Source organism: Cornus florida, unplaced genomic scaffold, assembly GCF_030987335.1.
Source record: "Cornus florida cultivar Cherokee Brave unplaced genomic scaffold, ASM3098733v1 CherokeeBrave_3.0.0_Hap2_Chr04, whole genome shotgun sequence".
Taxonomy (NCBI): domain Eukaryota; kingdom Viridiplantae; phylum Streptophyta; class Magnoliopsida; order Cornales; family Cornaceae; genus Cornus; species Cornus florida.
In genome coordinates this window covers 72,461,585-72,486,792 of record NW_026775574.1, presented here as the reverse complement: position 1 = coordinate 72,486,792, position 25,208 = coordinate 72,461,585, and the positions used below count along the sequence as shown (strand labels likewise).

The 25,208-nt window shown below is 30.1% G+C and overlaps 1 protein-coding gene across 7 annotated transcripts in view; it reads left to right on the top strand.

Moving 5' to 3' along the window:
* Window positions 1–24,709, top strand: part of LOC132303514 (uncharacterized) — a 28,069-nt gene extending 3,360 nt beyond the window's left edge. Inside the window, exons 2-12 of one of the 7 annotated variants that reach the window (XM_059800792.1) lie at window positions 6,202–6,591; window positions 10,285–10,713; window positions 13,209–13,763; window positions 14,661–15,056; window positions 15,517–15,912; window positions 16,373–16,768; window positions 19,541–20,062; window positions 22,335–22,865; window positions 23,277–24,032; window positions 24,109–24,264; window positions 24,388–24,709. In XM_059800792.1, coding sequence (XP_059656775.1) covers window positions 6,202–6,591; window positions 10,285–10,713; window positions 13,209–13,763; window positions 14,661–15,056; window positions 15,517–15,912; window positions 16,373–16,768; window positions 19,541–20,062; window positions 22,335–22,865; window positions 23,277–24,032; window positions 24,109–24,207 — 4,470 coding nt within the window. In that variant the 3' untranslated portion in view covers window positions 24,208–24,264; window positions 24,388–24,709. The remainder of the gene's footprint in view (window positions 1–6,201; window positions 6,592–10,284; window positions 10,714–13,208; window positions 13,764–14,660; window positions 15,057–15,516; window positions 15,913–16,372; window positions 16,769–19,540; window positions 20,063–22,334; window positions 22,866–23,276; window positions 24,033–24,108; window positions 24,265–24,387) is intronic. The other 6 variants (XM_059800794.1, XM_059800796.1, XM_059800793.1 and 3 more) reach the window with 6 other exon arrangements.
* The last annotated feature ends 499 nt before the right edge of the window (window positions 24,710–25,208 follow it).

The following is a 25,208-nucleotide window of genomic DNA, read 5'->3' as shown; positions in this document are numbered from 1 at the left end:
TAATTATAATTATTTTTATTTTATTTTATTATTTTCCTGACAAGAAGCAAAGAGAACCAAAAAGAAAAAAAAAAAAACCAAGACAAAATAAGAATCAATGGCAGAAATAAGCCATGTGGATCAAATCATTCCCAGAACCTATTTAATCTTTCAATTCATTGCTTTAGCCCAACTCATGGCAGTCAATCCTAGGAGTTCTATTCATAATTAATGTCTGTCAACTAAACATTGCTTCCATGACTCCTTTACTCAAATTTCTCAGTCCATGAATCACAAAATCCTAGACTTATTGATATAATGTAACCGTAATTGCATATGATTACATAGAAGCACTTGCACCCAAAACCTAGTTATAATATCCAGTGAATATGATAACTTAATCTCACACCTGCATTAGTACATTTATATATATAATCAATTTTCCACCTGTATAATTATATAGTAAATGCATATTCCCACATCAAGAATTCACAGTTCACTCAACTAAGGTTTGCACCCTTCATTAGATAATTACTTCCAAAATCCACCAATTAACATTCAAATTCTAGTGCCTTCAAATATGCGTAGCCGACTATATAATCAATAAATAAAATTCTTAAAATAACCTATATATAGAATCATTCATAGGTCAGCTAACTAATTTCTCATTCTCATTAATTACTATATAAAGATTAACATTACAGAAATGCATAGTCTCGTTAGATCACCGCAGTTGAAAAGAATAAATAAATAAATTAGATTAGTATCTAAACCTCCACCAATCAATCAGTCACCTTTCAGCAATTCACACTACTTTGTGCAGATATAGATGTAATATCGTTAAACTAAATGCATCTCCAATGACCAAATGAAATATATAAAATACTACCGATTCACTAGATTCCATAATTCAATCCTATAACAGTAAAATGTCAAATTGAATCGTACCCATACATGCTTGATTTCATACACCCATTACTACCTCCTTACACCCAAGACGACAAGTTTAAGATGTACAAGAAATATACATGGACACAAGTACAGGTATAAAAGTACATAAATTCATTCATGCTTTAATACTACACATGATCAAGTACGCATAATCAAATTCCTAACATGAGGCAATTAATTCTATGATTAATAACATATTATAGTATATACATGGGATCAAAGCAAGAATGTAATTGCAATCGGCTTAAGCTTCTTTGCTTTTTCCGCAATAAACATATAAAATCCTCAAGATCGCTGGGTAAAAAATTAGATACAACTAAGTCTATATATATATATATGCAGTGATTGAGTTAAATAAGAACTCTTTTAAATTCCAAAATAAACCAAATAATGACTCTGCTATCTCCTTTTATTTTTAAATACAATCACTTATCTAAATTTTAAATAAGGATAACGCCTAAATAATAATATGTGTCCATAAATATATAAATATATTACGTCTGTCCCATATTAATACTCCACTACCTCATTTTTAGATGTCACAAATTAATTGTCTACTCTAAAAAGTCAAAGCAAATAAGTTTATCTTTCCATTATTGTCCTTTACATTTTCAAAAAATTTCAAAATTTGATAACTATACATATTTAAATTAAAATTGACAAATTAATAATTTTAAAAGGGAACAATGCATTAATAAATTAGAATATAGATATACTAAGGTTTTTCTCTATACAATGACCACTGAAACAACTTATTTCCTCTTCCTCCTCCCACATGAAAGGTTGCACATTTAATTAAATTACCATTGACAAGTAAAAAATATTAGCCTTTTCATGTCTTATTTGACAATTTGTAGATCATATGATTTGAATATATGGTTAATTTTATTATCTTAATACACTTTTTTACTTTTTTTTGTACAATTTAAATTAAATTCAGGATTATATTTTTCCTTAAAACATTAGAATTCTGATTTTTTTTTTAAAAATAAATTAGAATTCTGAGCTTACCTTGTGTAAGCCTTTTTTATTTTTGTGCAAGACAAAGCTTGAGACTCGCAACTAAAGATGCCTTTTGAGATTCTAAAATTAACTTTACACGAACTCAAAATTTAGAGAACAATTTAGGAGAGCAATATTTATTTACATAGTTTCTAAAATTTAGGAAAACAATATTTATTTACATAGTTTAGCAATGGTTTTAATAGTTTGGGCCATTTTGATTAAGCTTAAAATATGCCTCTTTTTTTTTTTTGGTCCATTTTTATTAATCTCAACCGTGGCCCATGGCCTCTGGTCCGATTCTCTCTAATTTTGTACTTCTCAAGAAGAGTTACATATGTTATTCTATTATGTCATATAAACACACCAGACATTTCAAACAAGTATATACACACATATATATATATTAAATTAAAGATCTTCTATTAGTTTTTATATTCTTTTCAATCTTTGTATATATGCTTTACACTTATCATGTTAGAAATTAGCACATGTTATACACTTTTACACTTTTCTTGATTTTTGTCTTTATACAAAAATTAAAGATTTGGACTTCAAACTCTCAAACTCAAAGGGACCCAAACCCTATCTATAATTCAGCTTTAAAAGTAAGCTTCAGATCACAACTCTTATTCAAATTTCTATATTTAATTGCAATATTAGTTTGCTTTACAAGCCCACCCATTCCAACAGAAATGATGGGCCCAATGGTCCCACTTGAATGCCATCCCATTTTTTTGGTTGCAATGGTTGGCCCAAGAAGCATTTTTTAAATTAATTTACATTTAACTGAAAATAAAATATCATATTAAGAAGCAGTTGCTCCACACTATTTTTTATCTACATATTTCTCTAATATGGCAACATTTCCCCCCACTCAATTGCGAAAAAAAAAACAAATTTGTCTTTTGCCGGAATTAGAAAAGTCATTAAATTTTCTCTAGTAAAAAAAGGAATGAAGAAGTTTGTTTCAATTATGTCCTTTTCAACAATATTAAGTCTTTAAGTTAAAATTTAGCTCTTCTCTTACTTTTCTTTTTCCTACGCAAGTTAGGTTACTATTTTTCTCTCCACTTTTTTATTTTCCTTAGAGTACTATTTTTATATGTTTTATTTTATAAAAATTTATGCAATTAAAAATCTATTAGTTATTTATTTTCACTCCGGATTTAGAGTTGATGACTTGTGTTTACGATTAATATTTTTCTTTCTCCAAACTTGGATTTGGATGGATTGTGTAACTTGTGTTATGCAACTTAATCTATATACATTTCCTATAAATAAATTAATAAAAAACGAGCCTACTCTAAAGAAATCAAAATTTTTTTTTTGGAATTTTTTTTTTTTTTTTTTCCCAGAAATTTAAAGAAATCATTTTCTTGAAAGCCTACCAAATTACAATTACTATGAAATTTTTATTATTTTTGGATAAGTGCAATTACTCTAAAAATATATGTATATGATGTTTCCCAAACAATCATACAAAATCCTTGAAACATGCCTTGCAACATTGTAGAGCAGAGTCATTGTGTGAGTGCAACATTGAAACCTGGTCTGATTTTTGGGGTTTGATATAATGGTTAATGTGAATGTTTTAATTTTGAGTCACACTCTAGTCTCCTTGTCACACTCTGAATTTCAACAACTACTACCCACTTTGTTTTCTTCTTAAAAGAATATATATCTATTTTTAATTTGTATGAGTCAAAAAAAGATTCTGACCCAACACTATTGATGAACCAATCCAATAAATCTACTTCTAATAAATTTCTATATAATTTCTTGGACTAAAAAACGACATTCTTGAATAAAATTTGATTTCCTATTCTTGGTTTTGAGCTGAGAAATAATATTACCATTTTGCATGTCTAATTTGATAATTTGTAGATCTGATTTGAATAGTAGTTAATTTTGATATCTTAATATACTCTTTTTGTACAATTTTAATTAAATTCAAGATCCTATTTTTTTTTTCTTAAAACATTAGAATTTTGCTTTATTATTATTATTATTATAATTATTATTTTGTTGAAATAAATTAGAATAAATTATTTTTATGCTTTGGTACCAACAAATTTTTTAGTAAATTAAAAACAAATTCTATTACCCTTACCAAGAGTTATGTAGCTTAATGCTACTTCCTCACATTCCAAATAATAATAATTATTTTTTTTTTCCTTTTGCTTTCCTTGACAAGATGCAAAGAGAACAAGAAAGTAAAGCAAAACAGGAAAAGGAAAAAAATGCAAATGTAACAATTTATTTCCTCTTCCTCCTCCCACAGAAAGGTTGCGTATTTAATTAAATTTCATTGGGTAGGAGTCTGTAATTACCTATCAAAAAATGAAAAGAAGAAGAAGAACAATGCAAATGAGAAATTATCAATGCACATTCAAAGATCCACCTGATGTCATCTCAGCAGCGCTATTAGCCATTTTGTTTTCTTCTTAAAAATAATTTTCTTTTATTTTTTTAATTATCATCGAATTAGGAAGTCTCCTTGTCTAAAAATGACATTCTTGAATAAAATTTGATTTACTGTACTTGGGTTTGAGTGGGAACAATATTAACCTTTTCATGTCTTATTTGACAATTTGTAGATAGTATGATTTGAATATATGGCTACTTTTGTTATCTTAATACACTTTTTTTTTTTTTTTAAGAATATAAATTTTTGAGACCTAATACTAAATTTCCGTATTAAATTTAAGGATATAAATTTTTGAGACCTAATATTAAATTTCCGTATTAATTAGAGTTTAATTAAAAAACAGAATGAATGATGAGAGAGAAAAGAGATTAAAAAAAAGTTATTATAGGATATAAATATTTGGGGCCTAATATTAAATTTATGTATTTGATTAGGGTTTGATAATATTGAGAAATAATTGAAGTATAACTTATATAAGGAAATTTGAAAATTTTGAGGCCTTCATATGCCTCTAGTCGGCCTTATCCAACTCTCTCTAATTTTGTTCTTCACTGGTTTGCGCTGGTTCACTGCCCCTCTCTAATATGTCATGAACCGCATTTCATGCAACCGCCCACACACGTAGTATGTTTCAAACTTTCATGCAAACAAGTGTTTATATATATATATATATATATATATATTAAATTAGAGATATTCAATTAGCTTTTATATTCTTTTTAATCTTTGTATATGCTTTTACACCTATCAGATTAGATCATCTTAACATGCATTTGTTAGCAAAAGTTTTACACCTTTCTACATATCTTTATTCTAACAATAAAGATTCAAACTTCAAACTCTGAAAATCACATAGGCTCAGACCCATCTCTAAAAACAATACATTGGTTGAATATATTGGGAAAGACATTTCATGCTCTAATGCAAAAGCTATAATTTAGTGGTACTTTCTAGGCTCTTAAAATTGAGGTGAGGGTTTAATTCCCCATAGGGCAAGTTCAAGGAATGCAATAACCTTGAAACCTGCTCTGATTTTTTTCCCATATATTATTTCTGGCTGTATACATGTAGGTGCTAAAATTTTAATTTCGTTTTTCTCTAATTGGAGAGTCATTGTGTTAGTGCAACATTGAAACTTGCTCTGATTTCTCTACTGTGATATAATAGTTATATAACTGTATTTCTTAATATATAGAATTAAGGCTAAGTAAACAATGTGAATGTAGGGTCACACTCTAGTCTCATTGTCATACTCTAAATTTCAAAATCTGAGATCCTAGGTTTTTGATTTAAGGTTTAATTAGAATTAAAATAATTCTAGTTCTTAAAGACTTGTTATTTCACATATCAAACAAACAATTAATCTAAAAATCTTCAAATTCAATAAAATTAGCAAGTCATATATTAAAATAGCATACATAAGAAATTTAAAAAATCTAATTAAAAAAATCAGAAAATAGTCAAAGCAGAATCAAAGTATTACTTGGGTTTTTTTAATTCCAAAGACAAGTAGGCTCCTAAATGAGAAAGCAGCCCAAGAATAGCTGGATTGTGCTTCATTTGTTTGAAAAATAATAATAAAACCATTTAGTTTCTTAAAATACATTTTTTTTCCCGAAAATAGTTAACTTTTGATTTGTAATTGTGTATCAGATAACAAGACCACTAGTTTTTACTGGAAAACAAATTAGGACAAAAAAAGAAAAAATAGCTATAGTTGATTCCTCATGCAGCGCTCATAATTTTCATTTTAAAATAGTAGGTTGCAAAGTTTACTAATAATCGGCTGCCACTAGTCAATTGAATATATAGTAATGAATTTACTCATAATTTTGCAGGTTGCATTCCCTGCCTTGGAGGAACTACAAATTTGGAGATTGGAAAGCCTTACAGCTATATGGGAAGGCCAATCCCAATCACTCCTAGTGAAGGAAGCACAAGTTTCCTTTCAAAGCCTAAGGAGCATGAGTGTAAGTAGATGTGAGAAATTGGTGAATGTGATTACCTCCAATATGCTCCCAAGCTTACAGAAGTTAGAAAAACTTGAAGTTGAAGAGATAGTTGCAATTGAAAGGGGACAATTAGGAGAAGAAGATGTAGTGTATGATGAGATCATTGTCTTCTCTCAATTGAAGTACTTGACACTTTCAAACTTGCCAAACCTCAAAAGTTTCACTCATGGATCCAAAGAAGAAGAAGAAACAGTGGAAGCCCTCTTCAACCACAAGGTTTGTACATAGATTCACTATGATAGTAATTAAAATCTAACTATAATTTTTGCCTTAAAAAGAATTTTCTCATTACATTCTAAATAAAACCTGATTCACTGTGGTAGTAATTAAAATCTAACTACAGAAATAATTAAAATCTAACTTGATTTATGCTACCCCAATTACTTTTTTTCTTTTATTTTTTAATTGACACATACACGATTTTTTTATGATTTTTGTTGATTGTGACTGTTAGTTTTGCATCATTCGTGTGCTATTTCTTGTTCTTGTTGCCGCTACTGCACCTTTTGAGCTCCATAAAATTAGTGAAAAGTTGTCCTAATTAATTTTAACCAATCATGAAAACAATTAACTAAAAAAATTTGCCCAAGGAAAAAAAAGTCATGTAAATTTGCAGCACTGTACCAATTTTAAGGTTTATTTTGAATTAAAATAATTCTAGTTCCTAAAGGCTTGTTATTTCATTGATTTCGTATTTAAGAAATTTTAATTCAAAATGTAAACCTATTAAAATTTAAATTAAAACCCAATTAACCATACCATATGTTGTAAAATCTGAAGATTTTAATTCTCCATGAATTTGAGTGAAACCAGTAATTTTAGAAAGCAAAGTCAGTGCAATAATAAAAAATAAAAAAAAATGAAAAACTCTGATGCCGCCCTTTAAATCAGATTTTACCATAAAAATGATTCTCTTGCCGTTGCCTCTTAAAATTTGTTAATTATTTTTAACCAATTATATGAAAACAATTAACTAAAAAAATTTGCCCAAGGGAAATATTTAACTCAAATGCACCACCGTACCAATGAGTATTCTACTCAAATGCACCATGAGCCCCTTTCGGACACACAAGTATTTTACTCAAATGCACCATGAGCTTTGGACATAAAATATTATCATTTTATTTTTATTTTGTCTTGTTGAATAAATATTATCTGTTGTCCCGAAAAAAAGGAAAATACAAGAAGTAAATAAAGGTCAAAAAAAAAATAGTTAAATTTATAGTAAAAATGATAGTTATGGTATTAAAAAATAAAAGATGATGCATTAATGAATTTATGAATTTTTTTGTCATTTTATTTAAAAGAATAAATAAAAGTGGAGTGCAATGGTAGAAAGGTGGAGTGCCAATATTGTCTCTCTTTTTGAAATAATTCTAAAACTAGCTCCCCATTAACTCATATTAAAAAATTAGGAAAGTTTTCAAAATTTAAATAAAAAATATTAAGAAACTCAACTTTTTTCAGACTTCCCAAAAATTAGAAAATGGGCACTTATTGAGGGATGGATGGAGTGACTCTTAATGAGAAAGCAATCTCAGTCAAACTTCATACTCTGAAAACCGAATGAGCTCAAACCCATCTCTAATTCGGCTTTAAAAGTGCAGCTCGATATCACAATTCTTATTCAAATTTCTAAAGAAATCAATTTTGTTTTTTGGGAAATTTTTTTTTCCGGAAATATAAAGAAATCATTTTTTTGAAAACCTACAAAATTACAATTACTATGAAAATTTTATTTATTTTTGGATAAGTGTAATTATTCCGAAAAAAATATATGATGTTCTCCAAACAATCAACCAAAAATCTTGGAGAATGATGTTGACTAACGCCCGTGTATCCAAGTGCCATATTTCACTAATTGAACAGTAAATGCAGAGTATCAGACTAGGACCATCTTACATAATGAGCCACAATTAGTTGACATATTGACAAATTGAAAGGATGCTTTTTAATGCAAATTGAATACTTAATTGTGGCTTATAAATGCATAAACTTGTTAACAAAAAAAATAAAATAAAATTTGAATAAGCTTCAAAAACAGTACGTTGGTTGAATATATTGGGAAAGACATCTCATGCTTTAGTACAAAAGCTATAATTTAGTAGTACTTTCTAGGGTCTTAAAATTGAGGTGAGGGTTTAAGTTCCTATATGGCAAGTTCAAGCAATGCAATAACCTTGAAAGCTGCTTTGATATCTTTCCCCTATTTTATTTCTGGCTGTATACAAGCAGGCGCTAAACCATTTAGTTTCTTAAACTACATTTTTTTTTTTCCCGAAAATAGTCAACTTTTGATTTGTAATTGTGTATCAGATAACAAGACCACTAGTTTTTACCGGAAGGAAAAAAAGAAAAAATAACTATAGTTGACTCTAAAGAAATCATCTTTTTGAAAACCTACAAAATTACAATTACTATGAAAATTTTATTTATTTTTGGATAAGTGTAATTATTCCAAAAAATATATATGATGTTCTCCAAACAATCAACCAAAAATCTTGGAGAATGATGTTGACTAACACCTGTGTATCCAAGTGCCATATTTAACTAATTGAACACTAATTGCAGAGTATCAGATCAGGACCATCTTACATCCTAATGAGCCACAATTAGTTGACATTGACAAATTGAAAGGATGCTTTTATTGCAAATTAAATACTTAATTGTGGCTTATAAATGCATAAACTTGTTAACAGAAAAATAAAATAAAAAATAAAAAATTTGAATAAGCTTCAAAAACTGTACATTGGTTGAATATATTGTGAAAGACACACTTAATGACATTGATAATCTCATGCTTTATTACAAAAGCTATAACTTAGTGGTATTTTATGGGGTCTTAAAATTGAGGTCGAGGGTTTAAGTCCCCATAAGGGCAAGTGGGTATGCCTGAATGTGTTTCTTGTTAAGAATATAAATAAAAAAAATTCTCATGTTTTCAAAAATAATTATTTGCCCAGAATAATTATAAATGTTTTGGAAATATCAATCAATTTTAAAGTTTGTGTACTTATTTTTTTACTTTAATGAAATTTTAATTTATTATGTTCAAGCAATGCAATAACCTTGAAACCTACACTGATTTCTTTCCCCTATATTATTTCTGCAATATACAGTCAGGTGCTAAAATTTTAATTTCGCTTTTCTCTAATTGGAAGTCTGCAACACTAAGAAATAGAGAGTCATTGTGTTATTGCAACAATGAAACCTGCTTTGATTTCTGGCTGTGATATAATAGTTATATAACTGTATTTCTTAATATATAGAATTAAGGCTAAGTAAACAATGTGAATGTAGGGTCACACTCTAGTCTCATTGTCATACCCTAAATTTCAAAATCTGAGATCCTAGGTTTTGGATTTAAGGTTTAATTAGAATTAAAATAATTCTAGTTCTTAAAGACTAGTTATTTCACATATCAAACAAACAATTAATCTAAAAATCTTCAAATTCAATAAAATTAGCACGTCATATATTAAAATAGCATACATAAGAAATTTAAAAAATCTAATTAAAAAAATCAGAAAATAGTCAAAGCAGAATCAAAGTATTACTTGGGTTTTTTTAATTCCAAAGACAAGTAGGCTCCAAAATGAGAGAGCAGCCCAAGAATAGCTGGATTGTGCTTCATTTGTTTGAAAAATAATAATAAAACCATTTAGTTTCTTAAAATACATTTTTTTCCCCGAAAATAGTTAACTTTTGATTTGTAATTGTGTATCAGATAACAAGACCACTAGTTTTACTGGAAAACAAATTAGGACAAAAAAGAAAAAATAACTATAGTTGACTCTTCATGCAGCGCTCATAATTTTCATTTTAAAATAGTAGGTGCAAAGTTTACTAATAATCGGCTGCCACTAGTCAATTGAATATATAGTAATGAATTTACTCATAATTTTGCAGGTTGCATTCCCTGCCTTGGAGGAACTAGAAATTGAGGAATTGAAAAGCCTTACAGCTATATGGGAAGGCCAATCCCAATCACTCATAGTGAAGGAAGCACAAGTTTCCTTTCAAAGCCTAAGGTTCATGTCAGTGTGGGGATGTGACGAATTGGTGAATGTGATTGTCTCCAATGTTCTCCCAAGCTTACAGAAGCTAGAAAAACTTGAAGTCATTGACTGTAATTCAGTGAAAGAGATAGTTACAGTTGAAAGGGGACAATTAGGAGAAGAAGATGTAGTGCATGATGAGATCATTGTCTTCCGTCAATTGAAGTATTTGCATCTTGAAGACTTGCCAAATCTCAAAAGTTTCACTCATGGATCCAAAGAGGATGAAGAAACAGTGGATCAAATCATTCCCAGAGTGGAAGCCCTCTTCAACCACAAGGTATGTACATAAATTTACTGTGATAGTAATTAAAATCTAACTATAATTTTTGCCTTAAAAAGAATTTTCTCATTACTTTCTAAATAAAATCTGATTCATTGTGATAGTAATTAAAATCTAACTATAGAAATAATTAAAATCTAACTTGATTTATGCTACCACAATTACTTTTTTTCTTTTATTTTTTAACTGACACATACATGAATTTTTTTTATGATTTTTGTTGATTGTGACTGTTAGTTTTGCATCATTGTGTGCTATTTCTTGTTCTCATTGCCGCTACTGCCCCTTTTGAGCCCCATAAAATTAGTGAAAAGTTGTCATAATTAATTTTAACCAATCATGTAAACAATTAACTAAAAAAATTTGCCCAAAGAAAAAAGTCATGTAAATTTGCACCACTGTACCAATTTTAGGGTTTATTTCGAATTAAAATAATTCTAATTCTTAAAGGCTTGTTATTTCATTGACTACGTATTTAATAATTTTTAATTCAAAATGTAAACCTCCCGTTAAAAATTAAATTAAAACCCAATCAACTATGTCATTATCTGTCCATATGTTGTGAAATATGAAGATTTTAATTCTCCATGAATTTGAGTGAAACCAGTAATTTTAGAAAGCGAAGTCAGCTTACTAAAAAAAATGAAAAACTCTGCTCTTAAAATTTGTGCAGGCTCAATTATCCAAAAAAAGTATTTGCCAAAAATTAAGCACTCAGTATCTTAAAATGAGATACGATTTCCATTAAATTTTAGAATATAGAAAATGTTTCTTGGTCTAAAACTATAATGAAATTATTCAGTAAATTTGTTTACAATAAACTTGTCTTGTAGAAGAAAATTTGGGCTGCATGCTAGTTAATAAATTTTAGTTTTAAAAGTGCAATGAGCTGCTACCAAACCTTGCACCCTTACATGTAAAGGTTTCAAATCTCAGCGGTACCAATGTATCCAATCAAAACCTGTACAATTTTCCATCACCAGTCTCATATTCAAGTCATTTCACATATGATTCATGCAATTTCTTTTTCTCAACTATTGATCACAAATTTCCAATCACAATACTAACTCCATTAGAATATATTGAGCTAACACAATTGAAATATCCATGATTTAAATATTCCTTAAATATATCAATCACATATCAAGCAAACAATTAATCCAAATTTAAAACCACCAATATATTAAGAAATTTAACAGAAAATAAATATACATTTGAACAATTTAAAAGGACAATTACTCATAAATAAATAGAGTAAACAAAAATCCTAGTATAGATTGAAGAATAGTGAAGTTCCCAATCTCTTTTTTCTTCTCTGGGCTCTTTAAAATGATAGGAGCAGAAAATTGCGATAGAGATATATAATCTTGTTGCAAAAATTTCTAAAACTGGCTATCATTTCAAAGATGAGTTTCTTGAATTTTTGAAACTACAAAATATAATATGTTTAATTTGTAGGTTGCATTCCCTGCTTTGGAAGAATTGAGTATTGTAAAATTGGAAAGCGTTATAGCACTACGGAATGACCAATCACATTCACTCCTAGTGAATGAAGGAGGAAATTCCTTCCGGTTCTTAAAGTGCATAGATTTCTATTTTATTATATGTTTCGGTTAAGATTTTTCTTTCTCCAAATTTGGATTTGGATGGGATGTGCTATGCAACTTAATCTATATAAATAATGTGAATGTACAGAATTTCTTTTTTACAACATATAGAATTTCTTAATATATAGAATTTAGTCTGGTGGACTGAGGAAACAATGTGAATGTAACAATCCAGGGTCTCTTTGTCACGCCTGAATTTTAAAATCTGAGACCCCACATTTTGTATTTAAGGTTTATTTCAAATTAAAATAATTCTAGTTCTTAAAAGCTTATTATTTCATTGAGTTCATATTTAATAATTTTTAATTAAAAATGTAAACTTCCATTAAATTTTAAATGAAAACCCAATCAACTAATATACTCACGAAACATTGTATATGAAACATATTCCTAGTCAATTTATGCATTTGGATGTCTTAAAACTTGTAACGTACAGTATCATTTAAATAAGATTTTAGCATAAAGATGAACCTCTTGCAATTGGATTTTCAAATTTGCACATTTATCGAAAAAAACATTTTCCAAAAGTAAAGCACTCATTATCATAAAATAAGATTCGTTTTCTGTTAAATTTTAGAATCTAGAAATGTTTCTTGGTTTCAAACCATACTAAAAAATTTCAGTAACTTCGTTTTCAAGAAACTGGTCTTAGTAGAAGAAAATTTGGGCAGCATGCTTAATAAAACTTTGAACTTTAAAAAGACATAAACAAGATATGTCCTAACTCCTATAGTGCAATGAGCAACCAATGTAGGGGCAGCATGCTTGTAGTGATATTTTTAATCTTTTCATTTTCTTTCTAGGTCTAGTTAAGGGAAACAAGAAGTGCCACTCTTGTGATTGACAAATCCCAAAATTTAACGCAATATGTAATGAATTTCGCAGGTTAGGTTCCCAGCTTTGGAGGAATTGAAGATTGAAAATTTAGAAAGCCTCACAGCCATATGGGACAATCAATTATGCCCAGGATCAGAAGGACAAGATTCCTTTCAGCTGCTAAGGCTCATCCATGTGAAATGCTCTGAGAAATTAGTGAATGTAATTCCACCAAATGCTATCCCAATGTTACATAACCTTGAAAGTCTCCAAATTGTATCATGTGATTCAGTGGTATCTGGAGTTGAGATGGTTGCCATTGAAGAAGGCGATGATGAGATCACCATGTTCCCCGAGTTAAAGAATTTGGAACTTAAATATTTGTCAAACCTCAAAAGTTTCTGCTACAATACTGCTGGATCAAAAGAACAAGAAGAATGCGATGGATCAAAAGAAGAACAAGAAGAATGCGGTGGTAAGGTCTTGGTGTTCTCTCAATTAAGGACTATGAGACTTGAAGACTTACCCAAGCTCAGTAGTTTCTGTTGCTCCAGAAGAGGAGGAGAAGAATTGGTAGTGGAGGAGAGTAATATTGACCAACGAAAAGCACTCTTCAACCACAAGGTACATACACCCTATGTCCTTGATTAATCCTAATTAATCATTAGGGGTGCACTCAACAACTGAAATTATTAATGGATTTCAATTAGATTTCCACCAAACATTGGTGGCTTTGTGTTATTTCACTCACATGTCCTTGAATTTAGTCTCAGATAAATTTCAGTTTTCTTTTTTCTTCCTATCATTTAAATCTTCATACTAACTCAACTACTCTTAGGAGATCAATGTAAATTTTTTAAACCGAGTATGTGTGAATAATTACATTTAAAAATCTCAAAAAAGATTAGTGTAATTTAACTTTGAAATTATAATCAACTTCAAACTAAAAATTGAATAAATCTTTGTGAGTACTACCAGTTCAAGTGTTGAGACTTGCATCAACGAAGACAATATGACAAATCATCAGGCCGAACAAAATACTACAATATTCACTTATTTATTGGACTATCTTAATTATTTGATGATTTGGTTATAAATTAGGAAATATTGATTCCAGGAGTATTCTCCTAATCTCATCCAAGTATTATAATTCAAAAGAAAACCATACATTAAGCAACCGAAAAAGGAGAGGGGAGAAAAAATAACACCATGTGTGAACCCCTATGAATATATCATGTGTTTGTGTTTTAATCTGTTTGTTGATTTGTTTAATCTGCTTATACATGATTATCTAAATAAAATAAGAACTAAAATGAAATATTACAAGCATTAATTGTGAAGCTCATTTATGAAATCAATAGATACCATGTAATTCTTGGAAGAAAACTTAAACCATTAATTTTGGGTTCCATTATTTTCAAGGGAAGCTATGCCCTCTTTCCCTCCTTTTTGTTCCTCCTAATGACTAAGATATACTAGTTGAGTTATTGGTATTTTCACCTGCAAACTGATATTTTGCAGGTTAAATTTCCTTGCTTGGAGGAATTGTTTATGAAGAGATTAGACAGCTTGGAAGAGATATGGCACAGCACAATTTCAAACGACTCTGTTTCCAAACTGAGAAAGTTAGAATTGGAATGGTGTCGCAAGCTATTAAATGTTTCTTCAACAGAATTGCATACAAGTTTCCAGAACCTAGAAGAAGTCGAAGTGCTACAATGTGAGTCCCTGCAAGAGGTATTTAAAGTTGAAGGGTCAAAGGGGGCAGAAGGAACAGTTGTGTTCCCTCAATTAAGGACCATGAGACTTGAAGACTTACCCAAGCTCAGTAGTTTCTGCTGCTCCACAAGAGGAGGAGAAGAATTGGTAGTGGAGGAGAGTAATATTCCCCAACGACAAGCACTCTTCAACAACAAGGTACATACACCCCCGTGTCCTTAATTAATCTTAATTAACCATTAGTGGGTACACGAAACCTTGTGTTTTGGCTTTGTGTTATTTCACTCACATGTCCTTGAATTTAGTCTCAGATAAATTTCAGTTTTCTTTTTTCTTCCTATCATTTAAATCTTCATACTAACTCAACTACTCGTAGGAGATCAATGTAAATTTTTTAAACCGAGTATGTGTGAATAATTACATTTAAAAATCTCAAAAAAGATTAGTATAATTTAACTTTGAAATTATAATCAACTTCAAACTAAAAATATGCCGTGATGCATAATTTCATTTTTTTGGTGGTCAGGTCTCATTTTTAGTTTGAACCATTATTTTCAAGGGAAGCTCTGCCCTCTTTCCCTCCTTTTTGTTCCTCCTAATGACTAAGATATACTGGTTGAGTTATTGGTATTATCACCTGCAAACTGATATTTTGCAGGTTAAATTTCCTTGCTTGGAGGAATTGTTTATGAAGAGATTAGACAGCTTGGAAGAGATATGGCACAGCACAATTTCAAACGACTCTGTTTCCAAACTGAGAAAGTTAGAATTGGAATGGTGTCGCAAGCTATTAAATGTTTCTTCAACAGAATTGCATACAAGTTTCCAGAACCTAGAAGAAGTCGAAGTGCTACAATGTGAGTCCCTGCAAGAGGTATTTAAAGTTGAAGGGTCAAAGGGGGCAAAAGGAATGGTTGTGTTCCCTCAATTAAGGACCATGAGACTTGAAGACTTACCCAAGCTCAGTAGTTTCTGCTGCTCCACAAGAGGAGGAGAAGAATTGGTAGTGGAGGAGAGTAATATTCCCCAACGACAAGCACTCTTCAACAACAAGGTACATACACCCCCGTGTCCTTAATTAATCTTAATTAACCATTAGTGGGTACACGAAACCTTGTGTTTTGGCTTTGTGTTATTTCACTCACATGTCCTTGAATTTAGTCTCAGATAAATTTCAGTTTTCTTTTTTCTTCCTATCATTTAAATCTTCATACTAACTCAACTACTCTTAGGAGATCAATGTAAATTTTTTAAACCGAGTATGTGTGAATAATTACATTTAAAAATCTCAAAAAAGATTAGTATAATTTAACTTTGAAATTATAATGAACTTCAAACTAAAAATATGCCGTGATGCATAATTTCATTTTTTTGGTGGTCAGGTCTCATTTTTAGTTTGAACCATTATTTTCAAGGGAAGCTCTGCCCTCTTTCCCTCCTTTTTGTTCCTCTTAATGACTAAGATATACTAGTTGAGTTATTGGTATTATCACCTGCAAACTGATATTTTGCAGGTTAAATTTCCTTGCTTGGAGGAATTGTTTATGAAGAGATTAGACAGCTTGGAAGAGATATGGCACAGCACAATTTCAAACGACTCTGTTTCCAAACTGAGAAAGTTAGAATTGGAATGGTGTCGCAAGCTATTAAATGTTTCTTCAACAGAATTGCATACAAGTTTCCAGAACCTAGAAGAAGTCGAAGTGCTACAATGTGAGTCCCTGCAAGAGGTATTTAAAGTTGAAGGGTCAAAGGGGGCAGAAGGAACGGTTGTGTTCCCTCAATTAAGGACCATGAGACTTGAAGACTTACCCAAGCTCAGTAGTTTCTGCTGCTCCACAAGAGGAGGAGAAGAATTGGTAGTGGAGGAGAGTAATATTCCCCAACAACAAGCACTCTTCAACAACAAGGTACATACACCCCCGTGTCCTTAATTAATCTTAATTAACCATTAGTGGGTACACGAAACCTTGTGTTTTGGCTTTGTGTTATTTCACTCACATGTCCTTAAATTTAGTCTCTGATAAATTTTAGTATTCTTTTTTCTTCCTGTCATTTAGATCTTCTTACTAAGTCAACTACTCTTAGGAGGTCAATGTAAAATTTTTAAACTGAGAGTATGTGTGAATAATTAAATTTAAAAATCTCAAAAAAATTAATATAATTTAACTTTGAAATTATAATCAACTACAAACTAAAAATATGCAGTGATGCATAATTTCATTTATTTGGTGGTCTGGTCTCATTGGGATGACAACTATGAAGCTACCATAAAATTGAATAAATCTTTGTGAGTACTACCAATAGTGTTGAGACTTGCATCAATGAAGACAATATGACAAATCGTCAGGCGGAACAAAATACTACTATATTCACTTATTTATTGGACTATTTTAATTATTTGATGACTTGGTTATAAATTAGGAAATATGGATTCCAGGAGTATTCTCCTAATCTCATCCAAGTATTATAATTCAAAAGAAAACCACACATTAAGCAACCGAAAAAAGGAGGGGGAAAAAATAACACCATTTGTGAACTCCTATGAATATATCATGTGATTGTGCTGTAATCTGTTTGTTGATTTATTTAATCTGCTTATACATCATTATCTAAATAAAATAAGAACTAAAATCATTAATTATTACAAGCATTAATTGTGAAGCTCATATATGAAATCAGTAGATACCAAGTAATTATTGGAAGAAAACTTAAAACCATTATTTTAAAGGGAAGCTGTGCCCTCTTTCCCTCCTTTTTGTTCCTCCTAGTGACTAAGATATACTAGTTGAGTTATTGGTACTATCACTTGCAAACTGATATTTTGCAGGTTAAATTTCCTTGCTTGGAGGAATTGTTTATGACGAAATTAGACAACTTGGAAGAGATACGAGTGCCAAATTTCACTAATTGAACACAAAGTGTGATATTATAAATGTGTGACAGGCTTCTATAGCCTAATGAACCACAATGAGTTGACATATTCACAAATTAAAAGGATGCTTGTTATTGCAGATTGAATACTTATAACAAAATATACTAATATCTGGCCCAACTGTTGGATTCTTTATTACAAAATGTAACATAAATAATGAAATCTGCTGGTCGTATTGAGGATCTGATAATTCATAATTTGAAAAGTCCTACTACAGCAATATGGAAACAATGTGAATGTATAGAATTTCTTAATATATAGAAACGTGCTATTTCATTGATTTGATATTTAATAATTTTTAATTCAAAATGTAAACCTTCCTTACTTTTATATGAAAACCCAGTCAACTATATACTCACGATGAAACATTGTGGGTGAAACATATTCCCAATCAATTTATGCATTACGATGTCTTAAAACTTGTAACAAACAAGATTATTATATGTGCATAAGTTGTGAAAATTTTATTTCTCTTTGAATTTGAGTGAAACCAGTCATTGTAGAAAGAAAATTCAGTGTGCTAAAAAAAAATTCAGCTCACTACGATTTAAATAAGATTTTGGCATAAAGATGAACCTCTTGATTGGCTTTTCAAATTTGTGCAATTATCCAAAAAAAACATTTTCCAAAAGTAAAGCACTTATTATCATAAAATAAGATTTCCTTTCTGTTAAATTATAGAATATAGAAATGTTTCTTAGTTTCAAACCATACTAAAATTTTTCAGTAACTTCGTTTTCAATAAACGAGTCTTAGTAGAAGAAAATGAGCTACCAATGTGCGTGTTCTAATTGAAATTTCCTTTATGTTCCTCTTAATGACTAAGATATACTTGTTGAGTTATTGGTATCATCACGTGGAAACTGATTTTTGCAGGTTAAATTTTCTTTATTGGAGGAATTGTTTATGAAGAATTTAGACAACTTGAAAAACTTGATGACATTAACAATCTCATGCTTTAACACCAAAGCAATAATCTAGTGGTATTTCTTTGCCATCCAAAGTGAAGTTTTTACACCCTTTACATCCAAGTTTACAAATCTCAACAGTATCAATCTATCCAATCAAACAATTTTCAATACAACCCATATAACAAATTACTGAACTCACCTGTCAAATTTAGTTCATTGCACTTGTGAATTCAGACAATTTCTTTATCCCAAGAATTGATCACAAATTTTCAATCATAAATTTCCAATCACAATAGTAAGTCCTTAAGAATATATTGAGCTAACACAATTGAAATGTATTCGGTAACACTTAATCATAATTCTGAATTGTCATATGCATGTATCATAACTCCATTATTTATGCATTTGTCAAAAATATCAGTCACATATCAAACAAACAATCAAACTTAATAAAAATTGCACGTGTCATATATTAAAATACCATAAGTGAGGTATATTCATGAATATATATATATTAAGCTTTCAATTTACCCTAGGGCATCACGACTCAAATATATTATGTATATTAGGAACTATATGAATCACATTACAAACCCACCTATATATCAAGGAATTTAATACAAAATAAATTTATATTTGAACAATTTAAGAGGACAATTATTCATAATAAACAGAGTACATGAAAATCCTATAATATAGATTGAAGAATAGTGAAATTCCCCTTCTCTTTTTGCTTTTCTCTTCTCTGGGCTCTTTAAAACGATAGGAGCAGAAACTTGTGATATAGATATAATCTTGAAGTTTTGTAACTACAAAATATATGTTGAATTTTGTAGGTTGCATTCCTTGCCTTGGAGAAATTGAGTATTACAAATTTGGAAAGCCTTGAAGCCATATGGAATGACCAATCACAATCACTTCTATTGAATGAAGCAGAAGATAACTTCCAGTTCCTGAAGTGCATAGAGGTCAATGGATGTAACAAAATGGTGAATGTGATTCCAGCCAATGGTCTCCCAAGGTTACAGAACCTAACACAACTCCACATTTCTAAACGTCACAATTTGATAAATGTATTCTCATCATCCATGGCAAAATATCTTGTGCACCTCCAAGAATTAAAAGTGACCGATTGTGAGAAGATGGAAGAGATTGTTGCAGTTGAAAGGGGACTATTAAGCGAAGACGGAGAAGAAGATCTAGGGCATGATGAGATCATTGTCTTCCATCAATTAAAACACTTGACCCTTCAACAATTGCCAAACCTCAACAGTTTCTGCAGCATTTGTGGATCCGAGAAGGAAGAAGAAATTGCGGAGCAGAATTTTGGCAAAATGGAAGCCCTCTTTAATTACAAGGTACATGTGTTCTATCTCCTAAATAACAACATAATAGCTATTAAGCAGGGACTATTGTTTATCCAAATTGGGATTCTCAGTTCTCACAACCCTTTTATATGATGAATTGACGTAATTGTCTTTTTCACTGCTCTATTTGCTAACTAGTTCAACAAACGTTGCAAGGAATGAAGATTCACCTACATATTATGTACATTGTTAGAATCCGATCCTTCACTACACATCCGAAGATCAAACTGATGTCATTTCAGTATCTACTAGGCACTTCGTTTTTGCCTTTAAAAGAATTTTCTCTTTAGTTTTCAATTACTTTCTAAATAAAATCTGATTCACTGTGCTTGGGTTGGAGCCTGCTATCCAATCAGAAAACAATATTAGCTTTTGCATACCTAAATTAACAATTTTTAGATCACAATATGATTTGAATTGTAAATTTATTCTCTTGATGAACATTTTTGTACAACGCTAATTCAATTCAGTTTTTTTTTTAGTTAATGACATTTTTAATCCTAACTCTATAAATAAATGATTATTTTTCTCAAATGCAATATCTATCCTTTGAAATATGGAATAATATATATATTTTAATCTTAACCCCTCTCTAATTTTTTTTTTTTCTCTTTCAATGAACCCAATTATAACTTAAGTGACAAGTATCTGTATTATATAATGGACAATATTTAGGTTATCACCGGTGATGATGTACACCATCTCATATTTGGACAAATAATTATAATTATAATTACAACCATCTTTGATTTTGTAATGAAAGAAGACGTGTTCATTTGTTATTAATCTATATCAGTTGTGAAGACCGTGTACATCTTACCGATGAATACTTAAATATTATTCTTATATAATTACAATCTAAATCTTCAAGTACACATTCTCCTCTTCTTCTTCTTTTTTTTTTTTTTTTTTTTTTTTTAACCAAGGCAAGAAGATTTCGCTACATATATAGAATTCAAACTCACTGTAATAGTATTAAATATTAATATTTTTTTTTTTGGCACCAAAATATTAATAATATATTTGGTGCAAGCTAGTAACTAAAATAGTATTAAATATTAATAATATTTTTTTTTGGCACCAAATATTAATAATATATTTGGTGCAAGCTAGTAACTAAAATTTAACTATAGAAATAATTATAAATAATTAAAAATAGAATGGATATCATACTACCGCAAATTTTTTTTTTTTTTTTTTTCACTGACACGTGCATGAATTTGGGGATTATTTTTGTTGATTGTGTTAGTTTTGCATCAATGCCGCCAGTGTCCCTTTTGAGCTCCATAAATTAGTGAAAAGTTTTCACAAGCCAATCAGTTTGGACTTCTTAATTAATTTCAACCATTTATATGGAACCATTTAATTAAAAAAAAAAAGTCTTGTAAATTTGCACCACGTACCAATGAGTATTCTGCTCAAATGCACCATGATCCCCTTCTGGACACACAATAGAGCTGGCCTTGCCTATTTGACTTCGTATTGCTAAATAAGAGCTTTGGACATAAAATATTATCATTTTATTTCTTATTTTGTCTTGTTGAATAAATATTATCTTTTGTCAAAAAAAAAAAAAAAAAAGAGTTAAATTTATGAATTTTTTTTGTTATTTCCTTTAAAAGAATTAAAAAAGTGAATTGCAAATATCGGCTCCCTTTTTTGAAATTCTAAAACTAGCTTCTAGGCATTAACTCACATTATAAACTCAGGAAAGTTTTCAAAATTTAAATTATATATATATATATATATATATATATATATATATATATATATTAAGAAAACTCACATTATAAAGTCAGGAAAATTTTCAAAATTTAAATTATATATATATATATAAAGAAAACTCAACTTTTTTCATCGACTTTCACAAAATTAGAAAATGAATGGGGTGACTCTAATTAATTATTACATATTTGAAAAACAGAAATCCAATTGATATTCTTAAAATTCTTTTGATTGTTAAATAGTATTCTCAATTAGTCTAGCAAATTTTCGGCATGAAAAGCATCTTCATTGACTTCTAATATCGACTGATACTGCATTACTCATTACTGTTTAGTTGAATCTAACCAAACATCACCTTGAACATTCAAAACTGACATCAATTTTATTCAAGCCTATATCTCTTAATTTCAAATTCACTCATTTATCTAAATTAACTATTACATTCTAACAAGTCTAATTTAGTGGGGTATTTTAGTTTGACCTTGTGTGATTTTTCCCACATTAATTAAAATAAAATGGGATGTAATGAATTTTGCAGGTTAGGTTTCCAGCTTTGGAGGCATTGAAAATTGGAAAATTGAAAAGACTCACAGTGATATGGGACAAACAATTATTCCTAGGTTCAGAAGCACAAGAATCCTTTCGGCAGCTAAGATTTGTCACCGTTCATGAATGCGATAAACTAGTGAATGTAATTCCACCCAATGCATTCCCAATGTTACAGAACCTTGAAAGTCTTGAAGTTGTATCATGTGATTCAATGGTATATGGAGCAGAAGTGGCTGCTATTGAAGAAGGCAGTGTGATTCAATGGTTTCCTCAATTAAAGAAATTGGAGCTTAAAAAATTGCAAAACCTCAAAAGTTTCTGCTACAGTAATATTGGTGGATCCAAAGAAGAAGAAGAAGAAGAAGGTGGTGGTAAGACCTTGGTGTTCCCTCAATTAAACACTATAAGACTTGAAGAGTTGCCACAGCTCAGCGGTATCTGCTGCTCAAGAAGAGGCGGAGAAGAAAGTGCACTGAAGGAGAGTAATATTTCCCAACAACAAGCTCTCTTCAACTACAAGGTACATACGCACCTGTGTCCTTAATTAATCATTTGGTGCACTCAAAACAGCTGAAAATTTTAAAATGGATTTCAATTAGATTTCCACTGAACGTTTTGTGTTTTGGTGGCTTTGTGTTGTTTCATCAACTGAAATTTTTAATGGATTTTGGCACATCAATTACATCCATCTATTTATGTAGAAGAGCCTCAAAAGTCAAAAGCAGAGTTTCAAATGAATTCCACTGGCTAATATGCAATTATATATATGATTTGAGAATAATTTTATTTACGTGTAGAACATGAAATGGAATTACAACTGAAAACTAGAATATGCATGACAAAGGGGTAGTCATTATTGCTTGGTTTGATTTAAATGTATTTTTATGAATATATATACATGCTCTACATAGTGATTGATTTCTGGAAGCAGGTTGAATTTCCTATCTTGTTGGAGGAATTGGTACTAGGTGATGAAAGCAACTTTGAAGGTATTTGGAAAAATGGGTACAAAGTAGGATCCATGAAGGTGGAAAAATACAACAACTTAGTGAATGCTTGTACCCTGCTACAGTGGTTTGAGGTAGTTGAAAAACTCAGTCTGGAATCTTGTGACTCATTGGAGGTTATCTTCAACCTTGAAGGACTTGGTGCCATTGAAAGAAAGGCAATTGTGTCTTCTCAAGCAAAAGAATTGACACTGATTGATTTACCTAAATTGGAGCGTATTTGGATAATGGAATCTCAGGGGCTTTTGGGGTTTCACAACCTAACGACTTTGAGAGTTTATAAATGCAACAGCCTGAGGTATGTATTCTCACTCTCAATAGCAAGAGGTCTCACACAACTCAGATATCTAGACATTGAAGAATGTAGTGTGATGGAAGAAATAGTTAGAAGTGAAGGACAAGGAGAAGAAGATGACATGGAGGAAATTGTGTTCTCTCAACTAGAGAATCTGAGGTTGAGGAAGCTACCAAACCTTACATGTTTTTGTGGGACAAATAATGCTTTTAATTTCCCATCCTTGGAGGAGGTTAGGGTGGAGGAATGTCCCAAATTGCAGACCTTCACATCTGGAGGCATAACCACATCTGGAGGCATAACCTTAAGAATTGATTTTGAGGACCAACACGATGTGAGCGACCTTAATAGCCATGTGCAGCGGTGGTTGGTTGGGAAAGGAAAGGTAAGAATGAAATTTTAGTGAAAAAATGATTCTGCCAATGCTTTTCATATAACACATCTACTTCTGTTTGATTCAGGAATCAGAAGAGGATGATGATGATGAAGATGATGAAGATGATGATGATGATGATGATGAAGAAGATGATGAAGATGATGATGATGATGATGATGAATAGCCATGATCAGCGGAGGATAATAGCCATGTGCAGAGGTGGTTGGTTGGGAAAGGAAAGGTACGATGAAATTTTAGTAAAAGATGTTGTTTTCCAGCATAGTAGTGGTCAAATGTTGACTAGTGAAAAAATGATTGTGCCAATGCTTTTCATATAACCAGTCTACTTATGTTTGATTCTCAGGAACAAGCGGAGGATAATTAGAAACAACAAGTCTTGATGATGATGTGAAGGCCAAAAAGTGTGCATTGAGTGCATCAGACTTTGTATTTATATTTGTGTGGCGTGTTTGGTGAGTAAAGTTGTGTCAGTGTGATTGATAAAACATAATAAATAAATAATAATAATAATAAACTTAAAAGGTGCATTTTTATTAATTCATTGTTTGATACAATTGATGTTGTATTTGATCCTAGTAAGAAACCGTACAATTATTTTGTATGTATTATCAGATACTGTACTATTTAACATTACAATTGATGTTGTATTTTGTTGTCTTGATTTACTTTATTCTCTATTTCTTTAAAAATCCTGCATCATAGTTAGGCATGTGGGCCCATTGTAAGTTTTTGAAATAATTTTTATTTTTCAGAAAATTGAAAATAAAAAACTTCAAAAAAATAAAAAAAACTTGTTTGGTTGTCATTTTTCTGTAAATTAAGTAATAAAAATTCAGTCATAAAAAAAGTTTATTTTCAAATTTTTATAATTATATGCATAAACATCCCTAACTTTTGAATTTTTGTAGCAAATTGTCCATGATTGTCAATTTTGATATTTTTTATAAAACCCAAAATACCCTCAATAAATATGTAAATTAATATATATATATATATCTATATTAATTTTGCTTTATGGGAATTTTAGGAATTTTAATCTTCAAATTGAGAAAATGTCCTTATTTGTCCAATTTGAAAAATGTAAAGTTTTTTTAACATGACTAAAAATTTGCACATTTTCTATATAGTAGGGTTCTTTTTCTTTTCTGTTTTTTTTGGCTCTTT